Raw genomic sequence first — 27,889 nt, forward strand, 5'->3', positions numbered from 1 at the left:
AATAATAATAATAATAATGTCATGCTCACCCTAGTTCTGGTCCTCAAAGTAATAAACACTGAATGTTTTCTGTTAACATAAACACTTGACAAACACTGATACCCTGATTTTTGCTAGGCTGCTCTGTGAAGATATGTCAGGATTTACAGTTATGATTATCACCTAAGTAAGTTGCAGTTTTTCCACCATGAACAAGCCAATGTAAACTTGGTAACCTCCGTCATTTCACAGGTTCCCCTCCACCTCACCATTTTAAACACTTGTGTATATGCGTGCATGTATGTGTGTTTTCCCCAGCATCTGACTCTTGACTTCTTTGCAGGTAGACTTTTTCCCCCTTACAAAATGTTTCTATCTCTTAGTTCTGCTTTGACAGTTTCTACTGTTTAAGTGCAAACATCCTGTTAACATGCTTGCATTAGTTTGCTAGGGATACCACAACATGCCACACACTGGGTGTCTTTAAAAAAATTATTTTCTCACAGTTCTGAGGCCAGAAGTCCAAGGTTCAGGTGTAGGCAGGATTGGTTTCCCTCCTTGGCTGGCAGCTGACCATCTTGCTATGTCCTCACGTGGTCTTTTTTCTGTGCATCTGCACCCCTGAAGTCTTTTCCTGTTCTTATAAAGTTAAAAGTGCTTTTGGATTAGGACCCTACCCTTATGATCTGATTTAACCTTAACTATCTTTTTAAAGGCCATATCTCTACATAGTTACATTGGGGTTAGGACTCAAACATATGAATTTTGAAGGAACACAATTCAGTCCATAACTACATTTAAGGCCATTTTTTCATGCATCTACACATACTAATTGAGTCAAGGATCATTGTGGTCCCCCACGAGATGAAGAAGTAAGTTTGTCTCCTAAGGAGGTCTGGTTAATTAGATACACAGTACACTCTAAAGGAGAGGCAGGAGGCCCAAATCGGCTAAGAAAATTTTTATCTTTAAATTTTTCTCATCTTGCCATAAAATATGGCAGAGTATGTCCCAGGGACTCACCGAGACCTGGGACATGACCATCCTCTCTCGCCCCATTTTCCTACAACAACAGGATTTCTAGCACCTTCCTTGCCAGGTTGATAAAGATGTTGCCTTAATTTTAGAAGTGACTGAAAATGAAATATGGCCCTTTGGCCTCCTATTCCAGACATTTATGTAAACATTAAGTTTGGTTATATATGGACACATAATAGCAACAGTATTGTAAAGGAAAGAACTTCATATGAATATTTATAAAGTCATTGCTTTTTAAAGTAAGTATTGTGTTATTTAAATGACATCATTAATATGAGCTGTTTCCAGACTCTTTGCAAATAAAACCTATTCATCAAAAAAAAAAAAGGGGGGGGATTGGGAGAGTTGCAGTCATTTTTGTACTCTTCTTTTAAAAGGTAAAAGAAGGTGAATAATAACATCGAACACTGCTATCTGGTGTATTAGAAATTGTAGCTTTTAATGTATTTAAGGAAGAACCTATGCCTAAGATGTGCCAGGACGTGTTGTTGTAAATACTGCAGAAGCCACAGTGGCAAAACAGACAAAAATCTCTGTTCTTGTGAATTCTTATACCATTGGGGGAGAAAATACTAAATGAATAAATAAAATATACTATATACTACATAGTGTTAAGTGCTAAGGAGGAAAACAGAGCAGGGGAAGAAATTATGAAGAACTGTTATTTTAAATAAACCCTAACTCCCTTTAACCAAATCTCTGAAACGGAAATTAGCTGTATGTGGTTCTTTTTTTAACTCTAAATCTAAATTCTTGTTTGCAATATTATAGTAGGTAGACAAGGCGACTTTTCAGCTGCTGGGTTAACATTCTCTGCTCTCTGAGATGGAGCACGTGACATTGGTGCCTTTCTGATTTGTGAATTATTTTTGTCTCAAATATGGGGAGGGTGAAAATTTATTCCTGTGTTGCCCACCCTTTCATTAGATACAGAAGGGAAAACGGGTTACTAAAATTACAGCCGTCCCAGTTAGTAAACACCCCCGTTTTCTTCGAAAAGAGTTAGCAGAGGATGGTTTCGATCCATCGACCTCTGGGTTATGGGCCCAGCACGCTTCCGCTGCGCCACTCTGCTACTAGCGTTTTGGGGTGCTTGAAGTAGTTCCTTTATTTTATTTTCATTTGAAGAGTGCTGGATTCCTGTATTGAAAAAAATGTGTTTTGTTGTTGTTCTTTGTTTTTCTCTCAAAAAGCCATTAGTTTTATTTATACTTCAAACAGAAGAATGACTCCAGAGCAGATTGACTTCAAATACTCTAAACAGAGAAAAGTCGATGTTTCTGTTAGGAAAACAGCCCGTCACCAGCCTGTTCCTTTCACCTAGCCGGAGCGACTCCAGATCTTGGACTCACAAAATATACGAGTAAATTAGAATGTAAAAAGTATCCAGCTACAAAACGAGCATTTTTAAGATTGGAAGGACTTTTTCAAAAGGTAAAAATGCACATGCATTGGCCGGGAATCGAACCCGGGCCTCCCGCGTGGCAGGCGAGAATTCTACCACTGAACCACCAATGCTTACACACGACGGGTTTAAGGCTTACTGTAGAAATGGATTTTTTTCTATTATTTATATGGAAACAATCCATGTTTTCTTCTAAAAAAAAAAATGGGCTCCTAGTGGTGGCCGCCCTCACTGGCTCCAACCTTAGCATCTTCACCGCTGCCGAGAAGTGCTCCAAGGCTCTGAACTTTCTAGAGTTCCTGCAAGACTTGGGCGCCTAATTCCCCAGTTTGCTTGGGAGGCAGGGGTTTGTTTTGTGCCTGTGGCGAGGCTCCGCGTCGGGGCGGGGACCGGAACGAAGGGTGGGAGGAGAAAAGGGACGGGAAAGAAGAAAAGGAGGGTAAGATTGAGGAGTTAGAGCACCACCCTAGGAAGGGAAGGGGCAGGAAGCAAAAGGAGGAAGGTGAGGAAGAAAGAGAGGAAGGGAGGCTAGTGCTGTTCCCCTCTGGTCTCCACAAAGGAGAAGTAGTAGGGGATTTAGAAATTCTGTGGGTTTGTCTTACGCTTTGGTTGCCATAGTCATGGAGGTGGCACTAGAAACTCCTTCCAGCCAAATAGGGCAAACCCCCAGCGCCCGCCCCCATACAATTATGACTTGCGTACAAATAGAAAAACGAATCTCTTTTAAAAGATTTTATTTAACTCATTAATGAGGTAACTGGTAGTGTTACTGAGACAGGAAGGGGGCCGGGCAAAACCATTCAAGGAATACTATAGCAATTAACATCAAAATGGTGAAAGATTCGACCCCTAGGAGGCCTTGAGGCTCAAGATGGTGGGAAATTTAACTTCTAGTAGAACTTGAGCTTCAGTATACACTTATTGTAATATATTAACATGGTGAATAACATGCCCGCAGGCGCCATGGCAGTCCCAAGGCTAGCCACAAAAGGTCAAAGGGTGGGAAATGGCCAACTTCCTGGGAATCCCAGCCCTTCCCCCAGGCTAGTTAGGCTGGTACTTCCACTTGCTAGCATATGAAGCCACCAAGCCCATAAAAACTGGCAACACGATTCCTCGTGGTCGCCGCAACCCACTCTCTCCCTCTTCAGAGGAGGCCCACACTCTGTCTACAGAGTGTGTACCTACTTTTACTCTAATCTGAGCACCCAACCCCCACACCTTGTGGTGTTCCTCTTGCCTTTCAATGTATCTCTCCGAATAAATCTACCTTTAATCAACTGTGGTTCGCTCTTGAATTCTTTCCTGCACTAAGTCAAGGACCCACACTTGGCAGGGCATGTCCCAGGGGCTCAGCTGAAGCCTGGGACACAGCCCTCCTCACGCCCCACATCTGTGTTTCCTTCATCATTACCACCAGTTCAAAGGAGAATTCAAAGAATGGACACCATTTATAGATCAGGAATATTGAAATGAATGTGTAAATAAAGACAAAACTGGCTTTTACAAGGTTGAGGTTGGTGGGGGGAGGGAACTGGGGAGGGAGAAAATGCCCCACCGGGAGACAGAATTAATTTGCATGTCTGTAGACAGGAATTATTTTCTATTGCTTTCAGTTATCTACAGTTTACAGAGTTGTAAAATAGCTCTCATAGTATCGGAATCAGATGACACAAAAGGGTGAGCTATAATTTTCCTGTGAAGCACAAATTTTCCTGACAGTCCCTTATTTTCCAGGGAAATAGTGGGAGGTGGAGGGGGTGGGGAGGAGGCAGGCAGGCAGGGCCTTGGGCACAATTTTTAAGGAATGTAGGTTGAGCTATACCTAGTTACACATTAGCTCCCATCCACCCTCACCACTAATCTAAGCTGAACCTCAAAGTAGGACCTTCATAAAGGAGAGGCTGCAGTTCCTGAGGAGCATAGGGGTAGGAATGAACACATAAGATGCATGGAGAGGATGGTACTTAATGAGGACCACTTTTCAGGCTAAAAGAGGGAGAGCAGAGACCGCAGAACTACTGAATCAGGGACTAGCCCTAAACCTGAAATTGAATGCAAATGTAGGGGTGTGTGCACAGGCTTCTAAAGAGTTTGTCAAAATCTCTCACTGATACCGGAAAATGGGGCACAAGAGCATGGTCGTGTTCCAGGTCTCCATGGAGTCCCTGGGATGCACCCCAAGTCAGGGTCCTTGGCTTCTCTCAAGAAAGAATTAAGAGTGAGCCATACTTGAGTAAGTAGATTTATTTAGAGAGATGAACACTTCAAACACAGTGAAGGCTAACCTAGAAGGCAAGAGAAAGGCCAAGAGGTGCAGGGTTGTATGTTCAGTTTAAAGTAAAAGTAGATACACACTCCACAGAGTGCCGGCCATCTCAGAAGGTGGGGGAGTAAGAGAGGCTTCAAGGTATGGGTGTTACTAGTTTTTATATGCTGCTAGTTTTTATATGCTAACAAGTGAGAGGATTATTCCAACTACTTTGGGAAAGGGGCTAGGATTCCCAGGAACGGGCCACTGCCCTCTCTTTGACCTTTCATGGTTAGACTTGGAACTGTTATGGCGCCTGCGGGTGTGTCCTTCACCGTGCTGATACATTACAGTGTGTATAAAGAAGCTCAAGGTCCACTGGAGTCCGAATCTCCCACCATCTTGGGGCCTCAACATCTACTGGTGTTACAGAAATGACAGGCCAGCCAAGAAACAAGTACCACTCAGAGGGTTGGCGTACTCAGATTTATTATGCCGGCGGGCTCAGAGGGGCTTCTGCTCCGAAGCACTGAGCACCTCCAAGACGTGTGCATGAGGTTTTATAGGGTTAATTACAAGCTTGGGGTATTCGGCCAATAGGCAGGGAACAGCTTTAGCAGCATCATTATCACAAAAGTAGAGGCAGGGAGGCAGCAAACCAACATTTCAAGGCCAGATAGGTCTCTTTGAAAATCCAGCTGGCTAGCAGAAAAAAAAAAAAAACGTGAACAGGGAATTAGCAAACCGACACTTATTAACTTAGATTTACGAGTTAGCCCAGCAGAACGCAGATCAGTAATCCAACACTTGTTACACTTAGATTTGCGAGTAGGCCCAGCCCGCTTTTCCTTCACACTGGGAGTTGAATCTTCCCCTATCTTGGTGCTAATTGCTGTGTCATTCTTTTAATGGTTGGGCCCTGCCCCCTTCCCTCATCTCAAATCCACATGTTAAGACTCTCCCACCCTAGACTTTAATGGGAGATGGTCAGAAACAGCACACTAGTGCCCTGGGCTTTGAGTAATGGTGAATTTTTAAAGGTGTGTTTAACTCGTGAGTTTAGATCTTATGTCTGTGCTGAGTTGGCAGAATTCTCTGCTTTTAGTCAGAAAAGAAAAGCACCAAAGGGGTTTCTTTCTACATCTGGAAGCTGGGTTCACCTCTTGGTGGGTGTCGAGCCAAAAGACATAACCAAGCCAGAGATCAGGAGAAAGATTTATTGCTCGCATGGGACCTCTCCCATGTGTACCACTTGCCACAGCTTTCAGACCCCAGCAGGAGAAAGATTTCCTCCTGACCCAGCGACAACAAGCTGCCCACAGACTGCAGCCAATGAAGAACCACCACAATTCCTGCAGCCAATGAAGAACCACTTCATTTCCTCCTTTCCCCTGTGAAAGCAAGCCTCTCTCCTCTGTTCTCTGGACTTCCCTGTGGTTTGCCAGTTTGTTTGTCCCAGTGGCAATTTTCTGCTATTCCTGAATAAATTCATTTTGCTGGTAAAATAACTGGATCTTTGGGCTTTTCAAGGTCAACAGTGGTATTCATGTATGCTTTTTAATCCACTAAGTCTGAGAGCTCCTAAGACAGAGAATTTTATATCCACTGAGACTCTTCTCCAAAAACAAGAGTAAGATAAAGACATTTTCAGATAAACAAAAGCTAAGGGAATTCATCGCCAGCAGACTCGCTGAACAAGAAATGCTAAAAGAAGTTTTTTTAATCTGAAGGTGTGAAGGAAAAACCGGGCTGGTCTGACAAGATAACTCATAAGTCTAGGAATGTGAAGGAGAGGCTGGGCTGGGCTAACAAGTCTAAGTATTGGAATACTGATCCGAGTTCCGCTGGACTAACTTGTAAATCTAGGTTAATTAGTGTTGGTTTGCTGTTCATGTTTTTTTGCTAGCTAGCTGGATTTTCAAAGATACATATGTGGCTTTGGAATGTTGGTTTGCTGCCTCCCCGCCTCCACTTTTGTGATGCTGCTGCTGCTAAAGCTGTTCCATGCCTATTGGCCGAATACCCCAAGCTTGTACTTTACCCTATAAAACCTCATGTGCACATCTTGAAGGTGCTCAGAGCTTTGGAGCAGAAGCCCCTCTGAGCCCACCGGCGTAATACATCTGAGTACTCCAACCCTCCGAGTGGTGATTGTTTCTTGACTGCCATGTCGTTTCCGTAACACCATCATCCAAACACCCAACGATTTTAACACTATTCTTGGCCAGAGCCGATATTTTCACTGTGGGTTGCAGAGTGGTAATTCACTATTTAATTTCTCCTATATTTTTAATTGGTAGCCTTCAGTAAAGTAGAGCTTTCCTTAATGGAATGGCTATCTGGTTTCTCTGAAATACACATAAAATTTCCCATGTTGCTTTTTTTTTTTTTTTAAAGTATCATCAAGAGAGTCTGGAATTTTCAATACATTAATTTACTTCAATTAATTACATTCATCATTATTTTGGATGCTTTGGGCTTAGGGAGGTTTTTCAAGATGTCCCTAATGTCCTTTTCTGGCACAATAAAATGTCCCAGGCTCACCAGTTACCTTCCTTGTTTCATACATGACATAAGTTATTTCTTCAAGAAGTTCTTATTCTTTTTAGTGGCAAACAGTATCAGAGAACTGAGTTCTCAGCATCATTATCGCTAATAAAATGTTATAAGTTTTAAAATGCAAATAATATGTTATATGTTAATAAAATGTTCATGTCATACTTCTAGGCCATTCAGTGGACAGAGCTAGATGATATATATTTTTAAATGCATCAGTTCATATTATTTTTATTTAATTTTAAATTTAAGGTGTTTCACTTTATTAGTTATATCTGTATCATAATGAAAACATTGATTCCTAACATCAGCATGGTTACATTTTCCCTCCATCTTACAATATTAAACACATTTAAAAAAAATGTAATAGTATATTTTTTCTTTTATAGATAGGAGCCCTTTATTAAGTAACACTGGACAGTCAATCCTTTTTTTTTTTTTTAATGCGCTGGGGATTGAACCCAGGACCTTATGCACGCTAAGCATGCACTCTACCACTGAGCTATACCCACCTCCCCTGATCCAGTTTTCTTTTAATTGGTGTTATAATGGCATCCATTTTTCCAAACTTGTACTACTTACCCAATTGTGTCTTTACATTTAAAGTATTTCTTATAAGCAGTATATGAGTCTTGTTTTTTTACCCAATCTGACAATCTGTATCTTTCCATTAGAGTATAATTGGGGCACATTTTGGTACTGAAAATGGAGTAAAATGATAAAAATGTGACATATTTATGGAAATATGATTGTTATTTTAATATAAATAATAAAGATAAGTGAAAGATGGTATATATAACAGTATATTTTGTGTTTATATTTAAATTACACACAAATATACAAATTCCATTGTCTTTCTAATCACTACTATCTATATGGTTTTAATATTCACTTAACTTAAAAAAATCAAAGGTATGGATTGCTTATATCTGCACAAAAGAGCTTTAACTTTTCCACCAACTTTTGCCCAATGACCAATTCAACGTGTATTGAAAAGTGATATAATCTATCTGTTCTATTGTTTCAAAAAAGAAAATACATATAGTTTAAAAATTCTCATGATAACAAGATAGTGATGACTTTAGGAGTAGGAGTAAAGTTACATTCTTGCTAATTTGATTAAGAATCTAAAAAAAAAAAATCCTCAAAACCTAATGTTAGTCTCCTTTTTTCAGGGGAAAATGGGCAACATCACCCTGAATGTTATAAATGATGTAGCAGCTTGAATAATGACCCCCCAAAAGATATGTCCACCTCATAATCACCAGAACCTGTGCATGTTACCTTATATGGCAAAAAATGCGATTAGTCAAGAATCTTGAGAAGATAAATTTATCCTAGATTGTCTCAGTGGGCTCTCAATGCCATCAAATGTCTCCTTGTAAGAAAGAGGCAGAGGGAGGTTAGACTGAGGCACACACAGAGGAGAAGGAGATATGAAAATGGAGGTAGAGATGAGAGTGATGTGACCACAAGACAATGACAGCAAGGCATGCCAGCAGCAGCTAGAAATTCAAAAAAGCAAGGAACAGATCCCACCACCCCCTCGCCTCCTCCACCGCCTCCCCTCCTCCACCCCCTCCCCAGCTTCCAGAGGGAGTATGACCTCATGACACCTTAATTTCAGACTTCTAACCTCCAGAACTGTGAGAGAAAACATTTCACTGTATCTTTATTTACATAGTCTATTATATCACAAATTTTATTTTCAGGAAATTATTTTTCATGTCTAACCAAATTCCCCTATATTGTTGTCGACACAGTCAAAGACTTTTTGGGTTAGAAATAATCTTACAAACCGTGTAATCCAACTTCCCTCCAGTATTGAAAATCCTATCTCCACAGAGATATTTATTCATTCAAACTTTCCTATTTTTGTTTTTTTGCAGTGTTGACTCCCATATGTTGAATCAGAGTAGCTTCCACCTAGCTCTTTACTTAGGAGCCAGAACATCAATTCAATTTCTACATGACATTCTTTCCAAAGGCTTGGTTATATCTATCATTTTCTCTGTGTCTACTTTTGTTCTTTTGGTCATTAACAGAAATTGTTGTGACAAACCATTTAACTACAGAAAATTTCTAAAACAGACTATAAAGAGGAAAAGCATTAGGTAGACTATTTAATTCAATCTCTAGTTTATATAGATTTGTTTTTTCCCACATTGCCAGAAATGTTTAACTACTTCATTGTGGTATAATGTAAATTGTATTGTGAGTCCTTTCTTATATCATATTAAAATCGGCTTTATTTTTACCCACTAGTATGAATTCTATCCCTTATGGAACAAACAATATTCTGCATGACTACCCTTTAAATATTTGAAGAGAACAATTGCATCATACTTTGACAAAGCATTTTCTACTCCATTTTAAACAAATCTATGGCTTCAGTAATTCTTCCAGAGGCATGATATTCTGATTCCTCAATTCTCTAGTCATCATTCTGTAGAAGCATTTTAATTTTAAATGTATTTCTTAAAATGTGAATCCTAGAATTGAAGCCAATAATTTATATACTTTATTATCAATTTGTTTATACAGGCATCTCAGCCCTGAATTTCCTCTCTGGTGATCTTGCTACCTCCAGATGTGGGAGTACACCTTTCACATGAGAGATTTACTCCCTGTTTTCAAGGGAAGAGAGAAGGGTCAGAGTTTCCTTCTAGCATCTGCTGTTTCTCAAGCAACTTCAACTCAAAGTAATTAACATGCCATTGTGGTATATTTTGAGGTGGCCCACCTTGAGTCCCAATATCAGCAAAACATTTTCTGCATTCATTTTAAACACTAGCACAGCAGTCCTTAAAGCGTGGTCTCTGTTCAGAATTACCCGGAAATTCATTAGAAATGCAATATCCAACCTCCTCCCCCCAGACCTACGGCCTTTGAAAATCTGGGAGTGGAGGTGAAGTGACTCCCAGTGAATGTGGATTTTAAAAGCCCTCCAGATGGTTCTGATATACGTTAAAGTTTTAAGATCCACCATACTGTGTTAGAAAATTACATTGAGGCAGAAATGCACCTTATTACTGTAAGATCTTCGTGAGAAATATGCTAATTGTGTTTCTCAGTTATTCTATTTTCTGTTTTTATAATATATTTAGTAGAAGAAATAATTAGAAAAAGGATAGTGAAGCAGTTAAAATGATTACAGTGCAACTATTCATAAAATCAACCAAATAACCAATTCACAGTGTGCAAGTATTTTCCTCAGCACTTTGATGAGTCCAAAGGCCATATGGAAGAAGTATAAATTACAGTCTATGCTACCTCAAGGGAACTAACATAATAAGCTTTTCTTCTTGCATTAAAAAAATGCATTAAACAAGTGAAGGACATCATTATATAATGTGCTATTTTTATGATTTAGACTCTAATGCTTTAGGGGTTAAAGGGAGAGCAATAACATAGGCAGTAGGGGAATTACGAAAATTTTTTTCAAAAAAAAGAGTGTGTGACTCAAATCTAAAGTATAGCTACAAATCCATTTGGTAGGCAAAATAAAATAGGACACTTTAATTTAGGATAAGTGGAAAGTACAGAAACAAGAGAAGATCTGGGTAAAACTGTAGAAGAAAAATCATTGTGGAACACAAATATTGTGTTGATGTGCAAATAGTGTAAAAAATTTAACACTAATGTTATATCTACATTTACTAATGTAATATTTACAATTAAGAGGAGGGGGCTATGGATGGTTTTATGGACTTCTGTTATATCTCTAATAACTGAGAATAAATTTGTGAGGATGGTTTGTGTGAGTGTATTTGCATGTATATAAAAATGTTTTTTTTCCTAAGCTTTCATTCTAGTCTCAGAGAAGTCTAAGAATCTTCATTAAGTATATAAACCAGTACTATAAAGCTTGAAACTTTAAGTATTTTAAGGTTACACTGTTTTAGGGGATCATAACAGACCAGTGCTCAGGACTTGTGCAATGAATACATTTAGGCAGTAGGAAATAAGTGTAGTTTTCTATCAATGACATTTTATTTGAGGAAGATCCCTGTAATATTTCTTTCTTAGAGTAGCCAGACTAAAGCAACTTGGGAGACTTAAATTATTAAAATATGTAAACTTCAAGTCTTTACAAGACCTATCATTTGGGTGTTCCTATTTCTTGATTAAGAAAATCCTTGCAATCAACCTCTTAAACGCTCCTTTTACATCTTTGTTTCTAAGTGTGTATATAAGGGGGTTCAACATGGGTGTGATGATTCCATAGAAAAGGGAGACCATCTTTCCCCGGTCCTTGGAGGCAGGGGATGGTGGTTGCAGGTACATATAGATAGCAGTGCCATAAAAAAGGGACACCACAATCAGATGGGAGCCACATGTTCCAAATGCCTTTCGCCGACCTTCAGTTGACTGTATTTTCAACACCGCTTGAGCAATAAAAGCATATGATATAAGAATGAGTACCACAGGTATTAGAAGAAATAGCACACTGATAAAAAATAGTTCAGCCTCATTTGCTGTTGTGTCCACACACGACAACTTGAGCAGAGCAGGGACTTCACAGAAGAAGTGATCCACTTCTTTGTGACCACAGAGTGGCATCTGAAGGGTCAAAGTGGACTGCAATACTGAGTTGCTGAAGCCACTAATCCAGGATGCAGCTGCCAACTGTAGGCAGAGCCTCTGGTGCATGATGACTGAGTAATGGAGAGGCCGACAAATAGCTACAAACCTGTCAAAGGACATGACAGCCAAGAGGAGACATTCAGTGGAACCCAAGGCCAGGAAAATGAAAAGTTGGGCCACACAGCCACCATAACTAATCACCTTCCTGATGCTGCATATGTTCACCAGCATCTGTGGAACTGTGCTTGTGGTGTAGCAAAGATCTAGGAGTGAGAGATTGGTAAGAAAAAAATACATCGGGGTATGGAGTTTGGAATCCAGACGTGACACGAGAATTATTGCCAGATTGTCAAAGATAGTCAACATATAGGAAACCAAGAACACCACAAAGAGTGGAAGCTCCAGCCATGGTCGATCTGAGAAACCTAAGAGGATGAACTCTTGGGGGACACTCTCATTTATCCTATTCATGTTAAGTAGTTCAACTCTTGGTTCCCTGAAATATAAAGTCAGTAAGTTAACAAACGCATTTACTTACTGTCAGTTAGTTATAATCACTTTGCTAAAATTTGCATAAATTTACAGGCTGATGCCATTAATAACGTGAAAATATGTTGACAAAATTATAAATACTTATCTTCCCAAGTATTTCAAGTGTTTCTATTTTAGTAACAGTGTATTAGCAAAATAAATTTCCAAAATTTTAAAGTATATCATCAGTTTCCACATTCACAGAATTTATCCTTTGATCTTTTGTTAGTTTGTAAATTCATTGTTCTCACTTCTTTTTACCTAGGTGCCTACTGTTAGGTAGATGTAGACACAGTTCTTGCCCTTTGAATTCATTCTAATTTCTCCTTAATGCCAATGAGATTTCCTGTTTGTGTGAATCAGTTAAAATTGTGTGAATCAGTTAAAATTGTGTAAATCTCAGCCCACAAAAAGAGCTGCTTCCATTCTCAGTATTCCTGTTTGGATAAGATATAAGACCTCTCTAGCTGTAATACAAAGGAGACAATCCTTATATTATTACTCAGGAAGTATCTCATCCCTGAGGACACTGCCCGTGTTTTCTTTTTTCACACAGGCCAAGGGCCTTTCCTGACCAGCCTGAGATCTGGTATTACTTCCTAGAACTCAGCCAAAGAAGCCCTCTCTGTAGAAGATTATAGAAAGAGGAAGTCTGTTAATTCTTTTTTAATCAATTGAGATAGAGTACTTAAAAAAGTAATAAATTGCTTTTGTCTCAATATAGTAGTTCATGACTTCTGTTATATGTAATATCCTCTCATGTTCTGTAATCAGTGAGGGCACAGGAAGGGGAAAACTATTTATCACTCTAGCAGAAGGCACTGGAGCAGAATAAGAAATAAAAATAATAGAGCCAGAAAGCAATGAGGAGAGGAAACTTGGGAGATTTCAGAGCATTGAATTCTTGAATTCTGCTTTACTCTTTTTTTTTTTTTTTTTTTGGTACATTCACCCATCTTTCAAACACAACCTCAAATATTCATCCACTCTTGAAAGCGTATCTTTAGATTAAGAAGTTGTGGTATTTTTTGCATTTTCAAAGTTTCTAAGTAATTTGAATTCTGATTCATATCTCCAATGTTAGGATTGAAGTATTTATTTACAACTAAACCAAAAGAACAAAAACCTGGGATGTCCTTATCTGCAGCTCTGAAATTATATCGGATAGGCTCCTGAGTATTACCCATTGACATCTGTGCCATTTGCTTGCAATTGTGGCTAATTCCTTAAAGGCCACTGAGCAGATTCCTCTGCTTTTGAGTGAAAGTACATGGCCAGAATCTCAAGGTAATGTTTATCTCATTTTGAGTAGCATTTAATTGGGCAGCAGAATAAAACATTTGAATTGTGTGATATATCAAGGGGTCAGAAAGGGAGCATACTGGGTTAAAACAGAAGTCAATGGAAGTTGATAAAAGAAAAGGATTTTGGAAAGCTGCTGATGAGATATCAACGAATTTTATCTGTGATCTGTTGATCTTCTATCACACTCTACATCATTCTCTTTTCCCATATCTGACCTTGAACATGCAAAAAGATAAGGTTCAACAGAGTCTTGGAAGCATCTTTTTAAGCTGCACTATGGAAAGAGCATTGAGACAAGAGCAGTGATGAGTTTAATCTCAAATCAGCCAGTAAATCATTGTATAATTGGGCAAGTTAATTAATAGATTTGGATATCAGTTTTACCTTCAGTAACACTATGGGATTGATAATGTCCTTTTAGCATAAAAATTGTTTACTGTTATATTTTCTTAAATTATCTTCTATCTCTATGAGATAGGCTTCCAAACAACACCTAGATACCATATTCTTGCTGGAGTATAAAAATGAATAATAGGAGTAATCTTTCACACATCTAATATATTGTACATTGGTTTATCAGTACAAGAAAGAGTGTCAAATTTTTTTTCCAGTTCACTAAAGGTTAACTTGCAGGCAGAAACTGAATTTATTATGCTTAGAGAAATTACTTTCCTGAGGTCCTAGAGCTAGTAAATAGCAGACTAAAAATTAGAACCTAAGACTGACCCACTCTAAAGTTCTTATTTCCCATAGATTATATAAATATATTCAAAGTATATATTTGTGCATAATATATAATATAAAATACAATTTGTATATATAAATAATATATATTCATAACATAATATATATTAAAGTTTATAATTATAATTATAATATACATGTTACATATAAAGATTTATAGAAACTGAAGCTAAATGAATCAGATTTTTCCTAACAGATAAGTTGGTCTTTGCTGAGATTTGAAATATAAACAGTCCATGAAATATGTGCTTAGAATACTCAAATTTTAGTGTAATTTTATTTAGTAATTCTAAAACATGTTTTCTACTTACCTCCATCTTAAGCATTGGCAAGAGATCAATTTTATGTCCAAGAAAACTTGAATTCAAATAGGACTAATTTAAAGTTCACAGATACAGTGACATCTTCATATGTTACTGAGTTGTAAAACTGAGTTGAAATTCATTCAACTTCTTTTAGTTACATTCAAAACATGGCAAGTCATGATGTCTCCATTCAGAGTTAACTGGAAGATAAGAAGGAAGTATTACAGATGATCAGAATGGTCTTCTGGCATCACATCACTTGGAATTAGAGCATCAACCACTATTTTCAGATTTTTTTTTCCAACCAGTTTCGCAAATGGATGTACTTTATCAATATTTTTTGGTCTCTGGCAGAAATCTCAAACGCTGAAGTGTAAAAGTCTTCCTCTATAGTTTATAGTAATTAACGACATACCCACTGGGAAGAGAGAGGGAGGAGATCTCCACGAAGCAATATTCCTCCTTCATCATTGATTTGCTAAGCAAATCCTTTCTCTAGGGGCTGAATCTTCAACTTTTTCTAAGACAAAAGGAGTGACAGTTGGGACAAAAATACCTTATCAAGAACAGTTTGGATTTTGTGCTATTGAGTAAGGATTAGTTTTTTAAACTACTCATTGAGTTTTCTATAATGTTACTTAATTACTTCTCTCAGGAAGAAATTTTTATCTCATGTGTAAATTCTCTGAGATTCCATCTGAGATTATGCTACCAAGCCTTTGATTTGTAACAGAAGAGACCTCTTTTTAATTTATCTTAAGAAAATTGCTTAACTTGGTTTATGATACATTTTACATAAAGCAGTTTTTAAAAATTAATATAGAACCAATTTATCTATCTTTTATTTCATGGATCTTTAAAATTTCCAGGCTTAGTAACTAAATTCTTCTTCAACTCAAGATTATATAGATTGTCTTATAAGATTTAAATGTTTTTATATTATACTATTTAATCCAGCCAAAATATATTTTTATTTTTTCATGTGCTACCATATACAGGTTCATTACAATTTCTTTTCCAGACGAATAGATTTGGAAGACAAATATTTATAATTCTGAAAAAAGATTTAAGAATTTTAACAAATTTAGGGAGAAATCACACAAATAGCCCAATAGGAAAACACTTATAGTAATAGACAATTTAGACAATAGCATATCCAAAAAACTAATAGATATGAGAAAATATGGCCAAATTCTCAAGTAGAGAAATTCATGATGATAAAGCTCTTCACATTCACCAGACTGGAAGCAAAAGAAGAATTGAATCTTATTGCTAATGACAATGAAGGAAAAAGACTACTCACAGATTACTGGTGGAAATTCAAAGTGTTTTCTTGGGGAAAATATGGCAAAGGCTTCTAAAAACTATATAAATTCTCAGCTCAGTGCTGTTACTCCAAGGAGTTATCCCCATAGAAAGGAATCTAACAGTGTATAAGGACAAATGGACAATAATGTTTGATATAGACATGTTTTAATGACCAAAGATAAAGAAAAATATAGGGTCCTTGATAGGAAATTTACTAAATAATTAATAGATTCACTAAATGAGAACTATTCATTCATCTGAAACAAGAAATTATCGCACTAACACATTCTTGGAGATGTTTTCCTGAGATTTTACTGAATGAGCAAACAAAAATGCTGAAATACGTACATAACATGGTTCTACTTTTATAAAACAATAAATCAAGATACCAAAATACGATTTTGTTATGTAATCTGTATCTGTATGAGATCACATGAGAAAGTATATATATATATATATAAATTAGAAGAATTAATATAGAAATTTTATACATATAATTATTTATATATAACTTTATATATATATATAAAATTAGAAGAAAGCCTAGTTCTTAGATAATTAGCATGAATAACCTGGAAAAGGGGAAAGGGCAGAGGCGTTATCTGGAGGAGAAAGGTGCATGAAGAAAAACTAAAAAAGAAAACAAATTGAGACTTTTTGTAGATTGAAATTTGTTTTTAATTATTAGCAATGGTTACTTCTGACACTAGAGTAGGAGTAAGGTTGGGAATGATCAGGTGACAAATTGAACTAGGGTGTGAATTTTTTTTACAGTATTTTTTAACAAGTTGTAATTTAAATGAACAAAAATCACAGTTTAAAAAGAAAGTAAACAAAGGTCTAAAGAAAATATGAATAAAGGTAAATATTTATTCTGCAGAATGGCTCAAGCATATATAAATTGAAATTGTTTCAGAAGTCCTTACATTTAAAAATTACCAAGTAATGCACTTATCCAGGTTCTGGAAATAGAGAAGGATGTATTGAGTTTGTTATTATTATCCAGACACCAGTGCTGAGTCCTTTGAAAGAATTATTTCACTCAGTCCTCACAAGTGCCCTGTCAGACAGTGGTTCCTTATCTCCAAAGATACACATATATAGAAACAGAGGCTTAGACAGGTTAAAATAGAATGTGTTGGGAAACTGATTATATAACGTGGAAGTCCCACTTTTGTTCTTTTTTTTTTTTCCTTCTGGCACTACTACCAAAGAGTCATATGCCTCCATTCTTACCACTAAGACTCGTTTTTCAGAAATCTATATAATTAGTGTAGCTCTCTTCTTTTGCTTGGAAAGAAGTTCTAGAATAAGGTTATTTGGTATGGTTTTCTCTGGTTGTCTGAATTTTTTTTTTTAACAGAAGAAGTATTGAATATTGGAACAGAAGTCTGCAATAGTACAGTAGGCAAGGAATCAAAGTCTGCATCAGAAAGTTAAGCAAACCAGCTATGTTTTCAGTAAGAGAAATGTTATAATAACTAAAAAAGACTGGAGATGATGGGAGATCTAGGAGGAAACGTGGGTAGGGACGTATTCAAATTCGACTAAAGTTTAAAATGAGCTCTTATTACTAGACTCCCAAGAGAGTGGTAGTATTCTAAGAAATAAAAAGGAATGCTGAAGCTTGCTCCAAATAAGGATAGTCATCAGAGTGGTTTCTTCATTTAATTGCATGTTGCCAAAAGAAACACATGTTTAATACACATCTTCTTTATCCATTTATCTGTTGATGGGCACTTAGGTTGCTTTCAAATCTTAGCTATTGTATATAATGCCACTATGAACAATGGGATGGACATATCTTTTTGAATTAGTGTTTTCATTTTCTTTGGATATAAATATATATATTACTCAGTTATATATAACACACACACAAACACACACACACACATATAAGCATGAAACATGAATGAAAATCTGCTAGTCACAGCATCAATGGGCCTAGAAAGTAGTATGCTTAATGAAATGAATCAGACAGAGAAGACAAATACTCTGTTATTACTTATATGTGGAATCTAAAAAATAAAGCAAATGAATATATATAACAAAGCAGAAACAGACTCACAGATAAAGGGAACAATTAGTGGTTACCAGAGAGGGAAGGGGGAGGGGCAAAATGAGGGTATGGGATTAAGATTATCCCTGCTCTTTTTTTTTTTTTAATAGAGGTACTGGGGATTGAATCCAGGACCTTGTTCATGCTAAGCACATGCTCTACCACAGAGCTATAACCCACCCAAGTTATCTCTGCTCTTATGGTACAGTTCCCAAGGTCTTTCAACCAAGAGACTAGTATATTAACTAGGGTCAATCCTCTGGGTTAGTCATAAATTTTAACTCCTCAGTACCATAAGACTGATGAAAATTCAGCTGTGTTTTAGAGAGGTCTTGGAACAGCTTTTGAATTTCCCTCCCTGTTTAAAGGCTTGTTGAATACCTTTAGGGGAAAACTGCCTTGTATTTAGGCCTTCAATTCATTTTTGTCACTTTAGCTATACAAGAATGACAGATTTCTATCCTTTTCCCCCCTCTATCCCTATTAATGGTCCTTCCGTTACCAAGGCTGTTGCTTCAGAATCATACTCCTGCCCCTCCCTCGAATGGAAACCAATTGCTCTTACCTGTTTCAGGAGGAAGCTGCAAAGAGAAAAACAAGAACTGGTTAAAATCAGCTTGGCCCAAGATGGCAGAAAACTTCCAGTTGACATTGAGCCTTATTACATGCTCATTATAGTGTATTAGCATGCTAAAAGACACACTCACCAGTGCGAAGACAGTTGACAACTGCCATGACAATAACCAGAAAAGCCCATACAAGGACTGACAAGAAGTGCTGCATCAGTTCTGGGTCCAAACTATATCCTTGTTATCAGATGAATATTCCTCTCACTCTTTCTAATTCCCTCCCTTTTACCTCAACCTTCCTATATATATTGTGTCTCCAACCGAACGGGGTTGAGAAGTTGATTTGTGAACTAAGTTCCCGCTTCTCCATTCTTTGGCCATTGAATAAAGATTGTGCTGTTCCAGTCTCAGCATCAGTTTTGTTATTGGCTGTGCAAATCTGAGCAGTAAAAGAACCCTCCGGATCTTTGCCAGGCTAGGACTCTGGCACAGGTCCAATGACCTATGCAGTAGCACTTTTACCAGGTAAAGATAAATTATCAGCTTCTTGCTTACAACCATAAACAGCAACTTCAGAGAAAAAACAAGTTCAGCTCACTTTTTCACAGTTCTTCACTACATGGAATATTAACTGAATATTAACCTTGTTGTCTGTTGTTTCAGCGGCTCTCTGATATTTTACACAAGTGATTTCTTTTTTTTTTTTTTTTTAGTATCTACTATGGCTTATCAAGTTCTTGATGACTTCTAAAAGCTATTTTAACTTGCTTGGAAGCAGAATTCTTGATTCAGATTTGAGCTAAGTTTGTAATTAATAGCACTGATTTTGCTGGTGTGGTGGCTCTTTGTGGGCAAGGTCAGAGATGTGTTTACCATGAAACTGATGGAGGTTAATCTTCATAGTCTATCACTTGCATGGGCCCCTTCCATGACTCTGGGAAGGGAGAATCCTAGCAATGTGTTCAAATAAACATATGGTTTTGTAAAATTTGTAGGGAGAAAAAAAGACTTATTCACTTTTCCACTCCAACTTCCCTCTGTAGTAATTCTCACGCGACTTGGTAATGAAGTAGCTTTGAGAATTTTTGTCATCTGACTAAGAGAAAGGTGTTTCAGGGATATGGTTATGAAGTTCACAGTCATTTCTATATATAGGTTAGTTGCTGTAAGCCCTCCTGGTGTAGCAATGGCTTCTAGGAACACTCTAACTTCTGGCTCTGCTGACTTACCAGCATCATGACAGAAGGTGCAGGGCCAGAATGTGAAGATGTCTGATGATGCCAATCACCTGAAGTATGTGGACAGTGGATAGTTATTACACAGCTGTTCAAGCCTCAAAATGGATACACAATCACTGTAAGGACTCCAATTAATGAAGGAGTATATTTTCAGAGACTTAAACAAGAATTCAGAAAACAAATGAATAGAAATAATTTTTTCAAAAAATTGATAAAGCCAACTGAAATCTGAAAGATGTTTTGCAATGTTCAAATAAAACAAGTGAGAAATTATAGACCCCTGACTTGTACATACAAAGAATAACTTTCATTGCCATTTATGGATTTCTTTGTTAAAAAACAACTCAGGAAAAACTTTAAGGAAAATTAATAAAATACAGAAAAAGAATAATAAGTATGAATGAAGAAATTATTCAAATTGCATTTTCTTCCATATCTTATAAGAAACAGTAATTCATTAAGTGGAATAGATAAAATCTGAATAATGTCAGGGAGGGAGAATTTTTTCTCTGCCTTCTAGGTTCTTCTGACTGCTTTAAGAATTAAACTGACATGAGACAGATTAACAGGAGAAGATCAAACAGAAGTTTAATAACATGTATACGTGGGAGAGATCCAGGGAAATTGAGTGACTGACCAAAATGGTCAACACTCTCACTTTAAATATCATCTTCATTTAAAAACAAAAAGGATGTTGGGGGTAGTGGTTTGAGACTTCAAAGGGAAGGAAGGCAATTCACACGGAGGTGGAGAAGCAAAAGGCAAGGTGCTCCATGTTGCGCTCCACCTCTCAGAATGAAACCCTGTAGTAAGTGTGATCATCAGGATAATGGCCCCCAAAGGGGTCCACACCCTAATCCTCAGAATATGTTACCTTACATGGTAAAAGGGACTTTGCAAATGTGATTAAGTAAGGATCTTGAGATGGGGAGATCATCCTGGATTACCTGGGCAGAGCCAGTGTAATCACCAGGGTCCTGTAATAGGGAGGCAGAAGAGTCCAAGTTAGAAAAACAGATTGGAAAATGTTATGCTACTGACTTTAAAGATGGAAGATGAACCATGAGCCAAGGAATGCAGATGGCTTCTAGAAGCTAGAAAAGGCAAGAAAACATTCTATCCTGAAGCTTCTGGAAAGAATGCAACCCTGATGATTGAGGAGTCAGGCTCAAGGCCAAAGTCATTTGTATAATTTTCAGGCCTGATTAAAGGCAGTCACAAACCTGGCAGGCCTCATGGTGCAAAGCTGCTCTCCTCACACACTTGGTGCACACCTAATACGCTGCAGTCATTGGAAGGAGCTGCATCCTAGGACTCAGCGCTCCCTACCATCCCTACGCAATCCCCCATCCTCACTGCCCAAGCCATCTTCGGGAAGGAATGACTAAGTAAGGAAAATGGAAAGGTAGTACACCTTAAATTATTGCTTAAAAAGAGTACCTTACATAAAGTCCTACTTTCTGAATTTTCTTGAGAAATATAAATTATACATGGTAGGTATACCATCTATACCTAATAGGTAGCCAGTGTCATGAACTTCTGGTTTATCTCTTTAGTTTCTGGTTTATCATTACTGTATTTCCTTTTGCACAAAACAGCAGGTATATGGATATTTTATTATATCCCCTTCTTTCTTATATGAAAGATAACATACAATAGACACTCTTTGAGCTTTGCTTTTTTCAGTTAACAATATAACCTGGAACACTCAATATTAATTCATACAGATTTTATTTTAAAAAAATTTAAACCTTTTTATTTTGGGAAAAATATAGATTTACAGGAAGTTGCAAAAATAGTAATACAGAGAGGTCATGTGTAACAAATGTTCCACTGGGAACATTTCAAGTAACTGTAGTACAATGTCAAAAGCAAGAAACTGACGTTAGTACAATTCACAGATCTTTTCCAGATTTCACCAGTGTCAGTGTGTGTGTGTGTGTGTGTGTGTGTGTGTGTAGTTCTGTGCATTTGTGAAACCACCTCCACAATCAAGATACACATTTGTTCCACTACTACAAATACCTCTTATTTATGTTACCCCTTTATAATCACACCCATCTCTTTCTCCCCTCAATCCCCATCCCTGACTCCTGGCAACCACTAATCTGTTCACTATCTCCATAATCTTGTCATTTTGAGTATGTTATATAAATGGAATCAAATAGTATGCAACCTTTTGAAATTTTTTTTCACTCAGCTTAATTCCGGTGACATCCATCTAAACTGTTGCATGTATCAGTAATTCATTCCTTTTTATTGTCAAATAGTAATCATGGTATATATGCAGCTTAGTTTGCTTAACCATTTACCCACCAAAGAACATTTAGGTTAGTTCTACATTTTGGCTATTGCAAATAGAACTGTTATAAACCACAAGTTTTGTGTGAGTGTAAGTTTTCATTTTTCTGGGATAAATGTCCAGAGGTGCAATAGCTGGGTCATATGGTAAGTATATGTTTAATTTCTTAAGAAGCTATTTTCCAGAGTGGAAACTAACAACAATATATGAGTCCAGTTTCTCTGCATTCTTGTCAGCATTTGGTGTTAACACTATTTTTAATTTTAGCTCTCTTAGTTAAATATATGGTGATATCTCATAATAATTTTAGTTTGTATTTCCCAAATGGCTAATGATGTTGAACACATTTCTGTGCACTTATTAGCCATCAATATTTCTTCTGTGGTGAAATGTCAGTTATGTCTTTTGCCCATTTTCTAATTGCATTATTTGTTTTTATTGTTGAGTACTGAGAGTTCTTTATGCATTCTAATTATGAGTCTTTTGTCTGATATATGGTTTGCAGATATTTTCTTCTAGTCTAGAGCTGGTCTTTTATACTCTTAACAGATTCTTACACAAAGCAAATGTTTTTCATTTTGATGAAGTCCAATTTATAGATTTTTTTCTTTTATGAATCATGCTTTCGGTATTATGTCTAAGAAAATAAACATAATACCTTTATGTAGTCTTATTTTTCAGTTTATCCTTCTTAGAGTTTACTGAAATTCTTTAGTATGTTAGATGATGTTTCTAATTAGTTTTAGAAAATTCTTAGCCATTATCTTCCATATTTTGTTTCTGCTCCATTCTTTCTCACTTCTCCTGACACCCTAATTATTTATATCTTAAACTACTTGTGTATGACCTGTATGTCATTATGTTCATAATTTGTTTCCTTTCTTTTTTCTTTCTTGGTGTTACTGTTTTTTTTCTACTGCCAGTCACTATTCCTATGTTACGCTGTTAAACTCAAAGCGAGTTTTTAATTTGTTACTTTACTTTTTACTTCTAGAATGTGCATTCTATTATTTTTATGTTTTAAGTCTCTAGTGAAATTCTCATGAGTTTGTCTTTTTTGTCTCTGTTTTCCTTTAACAAACTAATCATAGCTATGTTCAAATATTTGTCTACTAATTGCAGAATTTAAATTATCTAGGGGTCCCATTCTATGGCCTTTAAAAAAAAGTCTTGATTACTGGTCATATGGCATTGCTTCTTTCTATGTGTAGTAATTTTTGTCTGTTTGTTTGGGGGTAGGCAATTAGGTTTGTATTTATTTATTTATTTATATGGAGGTACTGGGGATTGGACCCAGGACCTCATGCATGCTAAGCGTACACTCTACCACTGAGCAATACCCACCCCCTTCATGTGTAGTAATTTTTTATTGTACACTTGACTTTGTATGAATGGACAACAGAGCGCAAGATGACATTATTTTCAACCAAGGGGTTTCTTCAAGATACCCTTTAAGTAGATCACACAAGGGTTTCTTTTTCTTCCACTTTACTGTCCTCTACTTTTACTTCCATATCCCTTCACATATAAATCACAATAAACATTTTAGTTCTCTCATTTTGCTAAACCCCTCTAAATTTTTTCATTTCCTCTGTTTTATTCACTTAATTAAGAATTCTCTCCTAATAATCCATCTTTTAAAGTTAAAAAAAATTAACTGAAATCCAAGATAGAGTTTAAAAAGTGCATTAAGAGTGTGATAGAACTGCAAATAATGAGCTTCTGGAATTCAGATGAAAGAACAGCCAAATACAACAAAGAGGAATGAGAGTATTTTCCAAGAAGAATATTTCAACGGAGTCTTGATTACTTTAGTATTCTTTTTAATAGAATGAATATTCCCTTCTGAGAGAATGTGATAAGCAAGAAGGCACATAGTTAGAAATCACAATTATTAAAGATCTACTTTATGTCAGGGACAATGCCCAATATTTAATATTTAATATTTCTTACCTTATTTAACTTTTACAAAAGCTCTTCAAGGTAATTTTTCTTCCCAGTGATAGTAAATGAGGCTTTCTAGGCTTTAAGCCTGCATTGATTGTTTCTCAGCTGGAGTTTGAGCCAATCTATCTTCAAAGGCTATTCTCCCTCCCTTTTACTCCAAATTATTTTCCAGAGATAATTCAACTTTCCATTATTTATGGAAAATAGTGAGTAGTTGAATGCACTTGGAGTATAAAGAAACAGAAGCTGTTTTAGATAGAGCTGGAAATGTAAATTTGTCCAGAACCAGCATCAATATTCAGAAATCTATGTATATTTCTCTAGGCAACGAGCCACGTCAGGACTTTCAGTACTGGCAATGCAACACCTGTATTTTGGAAAGGCTCCTTCTGCAGCGAAGTGAAAGATGACTTTAAGTAGCAAGATTCTAGAGACTAACTAATGAACAGGCTCTTGTAAAAAATCTGGCAAGAGTTAATGAGGTACTGGGCTAGGGCAAGAGAAGTGGAAATAAAAATGAGGTATGAAAGACATGTTATGGTTAGGCTTAGAAACTTATTGAATATGAGCATTCAGGGAAAGAGATAGCTCAGGAAAATTGTAATATTTTAAGACTTAGAGACTGGAAAAATCACAAAGAGGTGAAAATCAAGACAGCAGGTTTGTGAAATAAAGTGTAAAGAAGTGATGAATATTTGACATCAAATTTTATGAATACAATCTATAAAATTTGATAAATAATCTGTTATTCACTTCCACAAAAGCTACAATGATAACACATTAAATTACAGTAAAAGAGAATTTGTCTGAAGGTAATTGCATTTGATGGAAGAGATGACTGACATAGACTTATAAATGTCATTTCTTATGAAAATGAATGTATGTATATATATATATATGGCTGGGACATTGTGCTGTGCACTTGAAATTGATACATTGTAACTGACTGTCTTTCAACTAAAAAAAAAAAGAAATGCAAAATGTTATATCCCTTAGTGATACATAGTATTATTACATTTTGACAAAACAAGAAAAAAAAGTCATCTCTTTCTCTGATAACATTCTATGATGTCATATCACAACTGGGAAGTATCTCTTGTTATCACTTGTAACTTTGGATTGTATTATTTTATTTCACAGAAAATTGGTTTCTATAACTATGGTATTTCCATCAGTTACAAGTTTAAAGGTATTTGTAATGGGTTAGGGTTGGTGATGGGCAGGTGTGAGGAAAAAGGATAGAAGTGAGATAACAAAAAAATTTTTTTAATTGCTTTTCAAGCTTCTTTGACTAACAATTCCACATCCTTCTTTGAGTTAAGTACTCCATGAGGCTCTCATCTCCTTCATTTCTCAGAGGGGCTTATTATCTCAGATAGGAAATTCTTGAGAGCATTAAATTCTCTAGGTATTGCTGCCTAGCTTCCATGAGAAAGTATTAGGTTGATATGGTAATATAGGCTAATAACTTAATGTAAGTATAAGAAGCAACTCTCAAGGGAATGGCTCATCCACTGTGCCAAGAAGTTTGCTGCAATAAAGAATTAATACTGATTACTTTTGATTGCTCATCTATGTATTTCAGTACTTGTTGACAGACAAAAGTCATTGTATGCTATTTTTTATAAATTAACGGAAATAACATTATCATTGTTTATAGCTAGTATATTCCATCTCTACTAATATTATTAGTATATTAAGATTATATTATATGAGAATAATTTTTACATTTAAAGCATAGTACTTGACATGATAATGACCAGATACATTCTGTTTTTTACTTGACAGAAGTGGTAACTGAAGTTAGTTGGCCATGGGATACTAATAATAATGGTTATTAAAATCTAAAAATATTTTAAATGTACAAAGCACATTTATATGTAGTATCTCATGTATAGCAATTAAAATCTCTAGTTGTAGAGGTGAAATGTGAGATTCATCTCCCATAGAAGCCTTTGACAGCTAAATATAGAAAACATGCTTTTGAGATGTAGTTGTTTCTGTATTGTTCACCTTACGATTGTAAGAGACAGTCATCTGAAATACCACATATATACTGTTATTTTTTCTTTTTTTAACTAAAACATGCTCATTTATTTCTAATTACTCAGCTGAAGTCATTTATCAGTAACTTTCTTGAGATAGTTTTAATAATTTTACACCAAATCAAGCAAATTGAAATGAAATTATTTTAATTTTTTGGCCTGTTTTTGTTTTTGTTTTTGTATTAATTTTAAATGTCAAAATTGATCTCTCTTTTTTCAAGTTAAACTTTATTATTTTGGACCCTAAAGTTGCATGGAAAATTAACCTTAAGTAAACAAACAGTAAAGGAATATGAATACTAGTACTTCTCTGCACAGTATGCCCTAAACAAGTGGTAGATCCTTGCACATGTTTTCATTGATTCTAGGTTCTATTCTGAATTGAGTAGGAGGTGGCCACATTCCATGCCTTAATGCTTATCACCAACTACTTGTCTTGATGAGACCCAGTGAGGAAGATTTGGTGCTCTCTCTAAGTCTCTCTCTTGGATAAATCTGTCATGTGTGTGTGTGAGAGAGAGAGAGAGAGAGAAATAGTTTGTGTATGTGTGTGTCTTTGTGTTGGTAAGAGTGATACTTCCTCTGAGAATATCATATGCTTTCCCAACCCTTGTTAGAGATAATCAGTTCAGGGAATTTTTGAAAAAGTTTTACTCCATAGGGGGAGGCAGAGAAAGAAGTATTTAATCCTACATCAGCTCTAAAACCCATATAAAGTTCTTCCTTTTCACACGTGAATCCTTTGGTCTTTAAGTGTTCCCTGTGCTGAATGTGCACCAGAGATACCCCCCGCTTCCTTCAGCCTGCTCCTTATCTAGCTCTGTATCTAGGGTGGAAGGGGGTATGTGGATATTTGGGGTCCTCACGTGGTTTAACTATTGTGTGCTCATCAACATTCTCTCTTCATTCAGATTCACCTCTGCTGGCAACAGTTGCCTCCTTATCTTCTTCCCTTCTCATAGATCTCCTACATGTCATCCTTCTCTTCTACTTGTTTTCACTCTAGTCATCTCACTTGGACTTCCAAGTGAAAGCCTAAGAAGGAGAAGGAACTGTGGACATGGCATTACTGAGGTTGCAGTCAAATCTGGTAAGTTATTTAGTTCTTTAAAGTTCAGAAAGGCAAGAATGTAGCCCTCACAAAAGGAAGGCTTGGTAAACAAGAGCAGTGATTAAATATTGATGTGATAATATGAGGAGAAAGGCAGACAATGGATGGATGGTTTAACCACCAGAAAAACTTTGAATCAGAATGAAAAATTCATTAGAATAATTTTAGTTGAATACTCTCATCCTTTGTGGGACATTTGGTTGACTTGAGAAACAAGAAAAATAAAATAATTTGGGTTTGTACTCTATAGTTGAAAAACATTCACAAACACACATACAAACAGATACTTACACAGACAGAGGGAAAATTCAGAGTATGTTAACTGTGGAATGAGACAGTCACTGTCCATCACAGTCACCCTCCATTCCCTTCCAGTAGGGCCAGATGACTCCAGGCTGAGGATCACTCTGTTTCTGTGCCCAATGTATACAGAATTAACACATCCTGGCAGGCAAATCTTAACTGTATTTCTCATTTTCTGAATAAAAATATGACTTGTTTATCTTTGCTTATACTACCATGAAAGCTACCTGCCTTACTCAATTTATAAGTAATAAAATATATTAAAGTTTGTGCAACAAATCAGAATAAATAGTTACAATCTCAGTT

At 36.4% G+C, this 27,889-nt stretch overlaps 1 protein-coding gene and 2 non-coding genes across 6 annotated transcripts in view; all 3 read right to left on the reverse strand.

The window, feature by feature from the left end:
• Positions 1-2,020: 2,020 nt before the first annotated feature.
• TRNAM-CAU (transfer RNA methionine (anticodon CAU)) lies at positions 2,021-2,092 on the reverse strand. The gene has a single exon. It is a non-coding gene; the product is annotated as a tRNA-Met (tRNA).
• Positions 2,093-2,464: 372 nt separating this feature from the next.
• On the reverse strand, positions 2,465-2,535 carry TRNAG-GCC (transfer RNA glycine (anticodon GCC)). Its single transcript has one exon. It is a non-coding gene; the product is annotated as a tRNA-Gly (tRNA).
• Positions 2,536-8,874: 6,339 nt separating this feature from the next.
• Positions 8,875-27,889, reverse strand: part of LOC105084114 (olfactory receptor 2B2) — a 120,660-nt gene continuing 101,645 nt past the window's right edge. For 2 of the 4 annotated variants that reach the window (XM_074348272.1, XM_074348275.1), the window contains 2 exons: positions 14,708-19,925; positions 8,875-12,312 (listed from right to left, as the gene is read on the reverse strand). In XM_074348272.1, the coding sequence (XP_074204373.1) occupies positions 11,346-12,287 (942 nt within the window). In that variant the 5' untranslated portion in view covers positions 12,288-12,312; positions 14,708-19,925 and the 3' untranslated portion in view covers positions 8,875-11,345. Of the gene's footprint in view, positions 12,313-14,707; positions 25,481-27,889 lie in introns of those variants that run through there. The other 2 variants (XM_074348273.1, XM_074348274.1) reach the window with 2 other exon arrangements.

Source organism: Camelus bactrianus, chromosome 20 (assembly GCF_048773025.1).
Source record: "Camelus bactrianus isolate YW-2024 breed Bactrian camel chromosome 20, ASM4877302v1, whole genome shotgun sequence".
NCBI lineage: Eukaryota > Metazoa > Chordata > Mammalia > Artiodactyla > Camelidae > Camelus > Camelus bactrianus.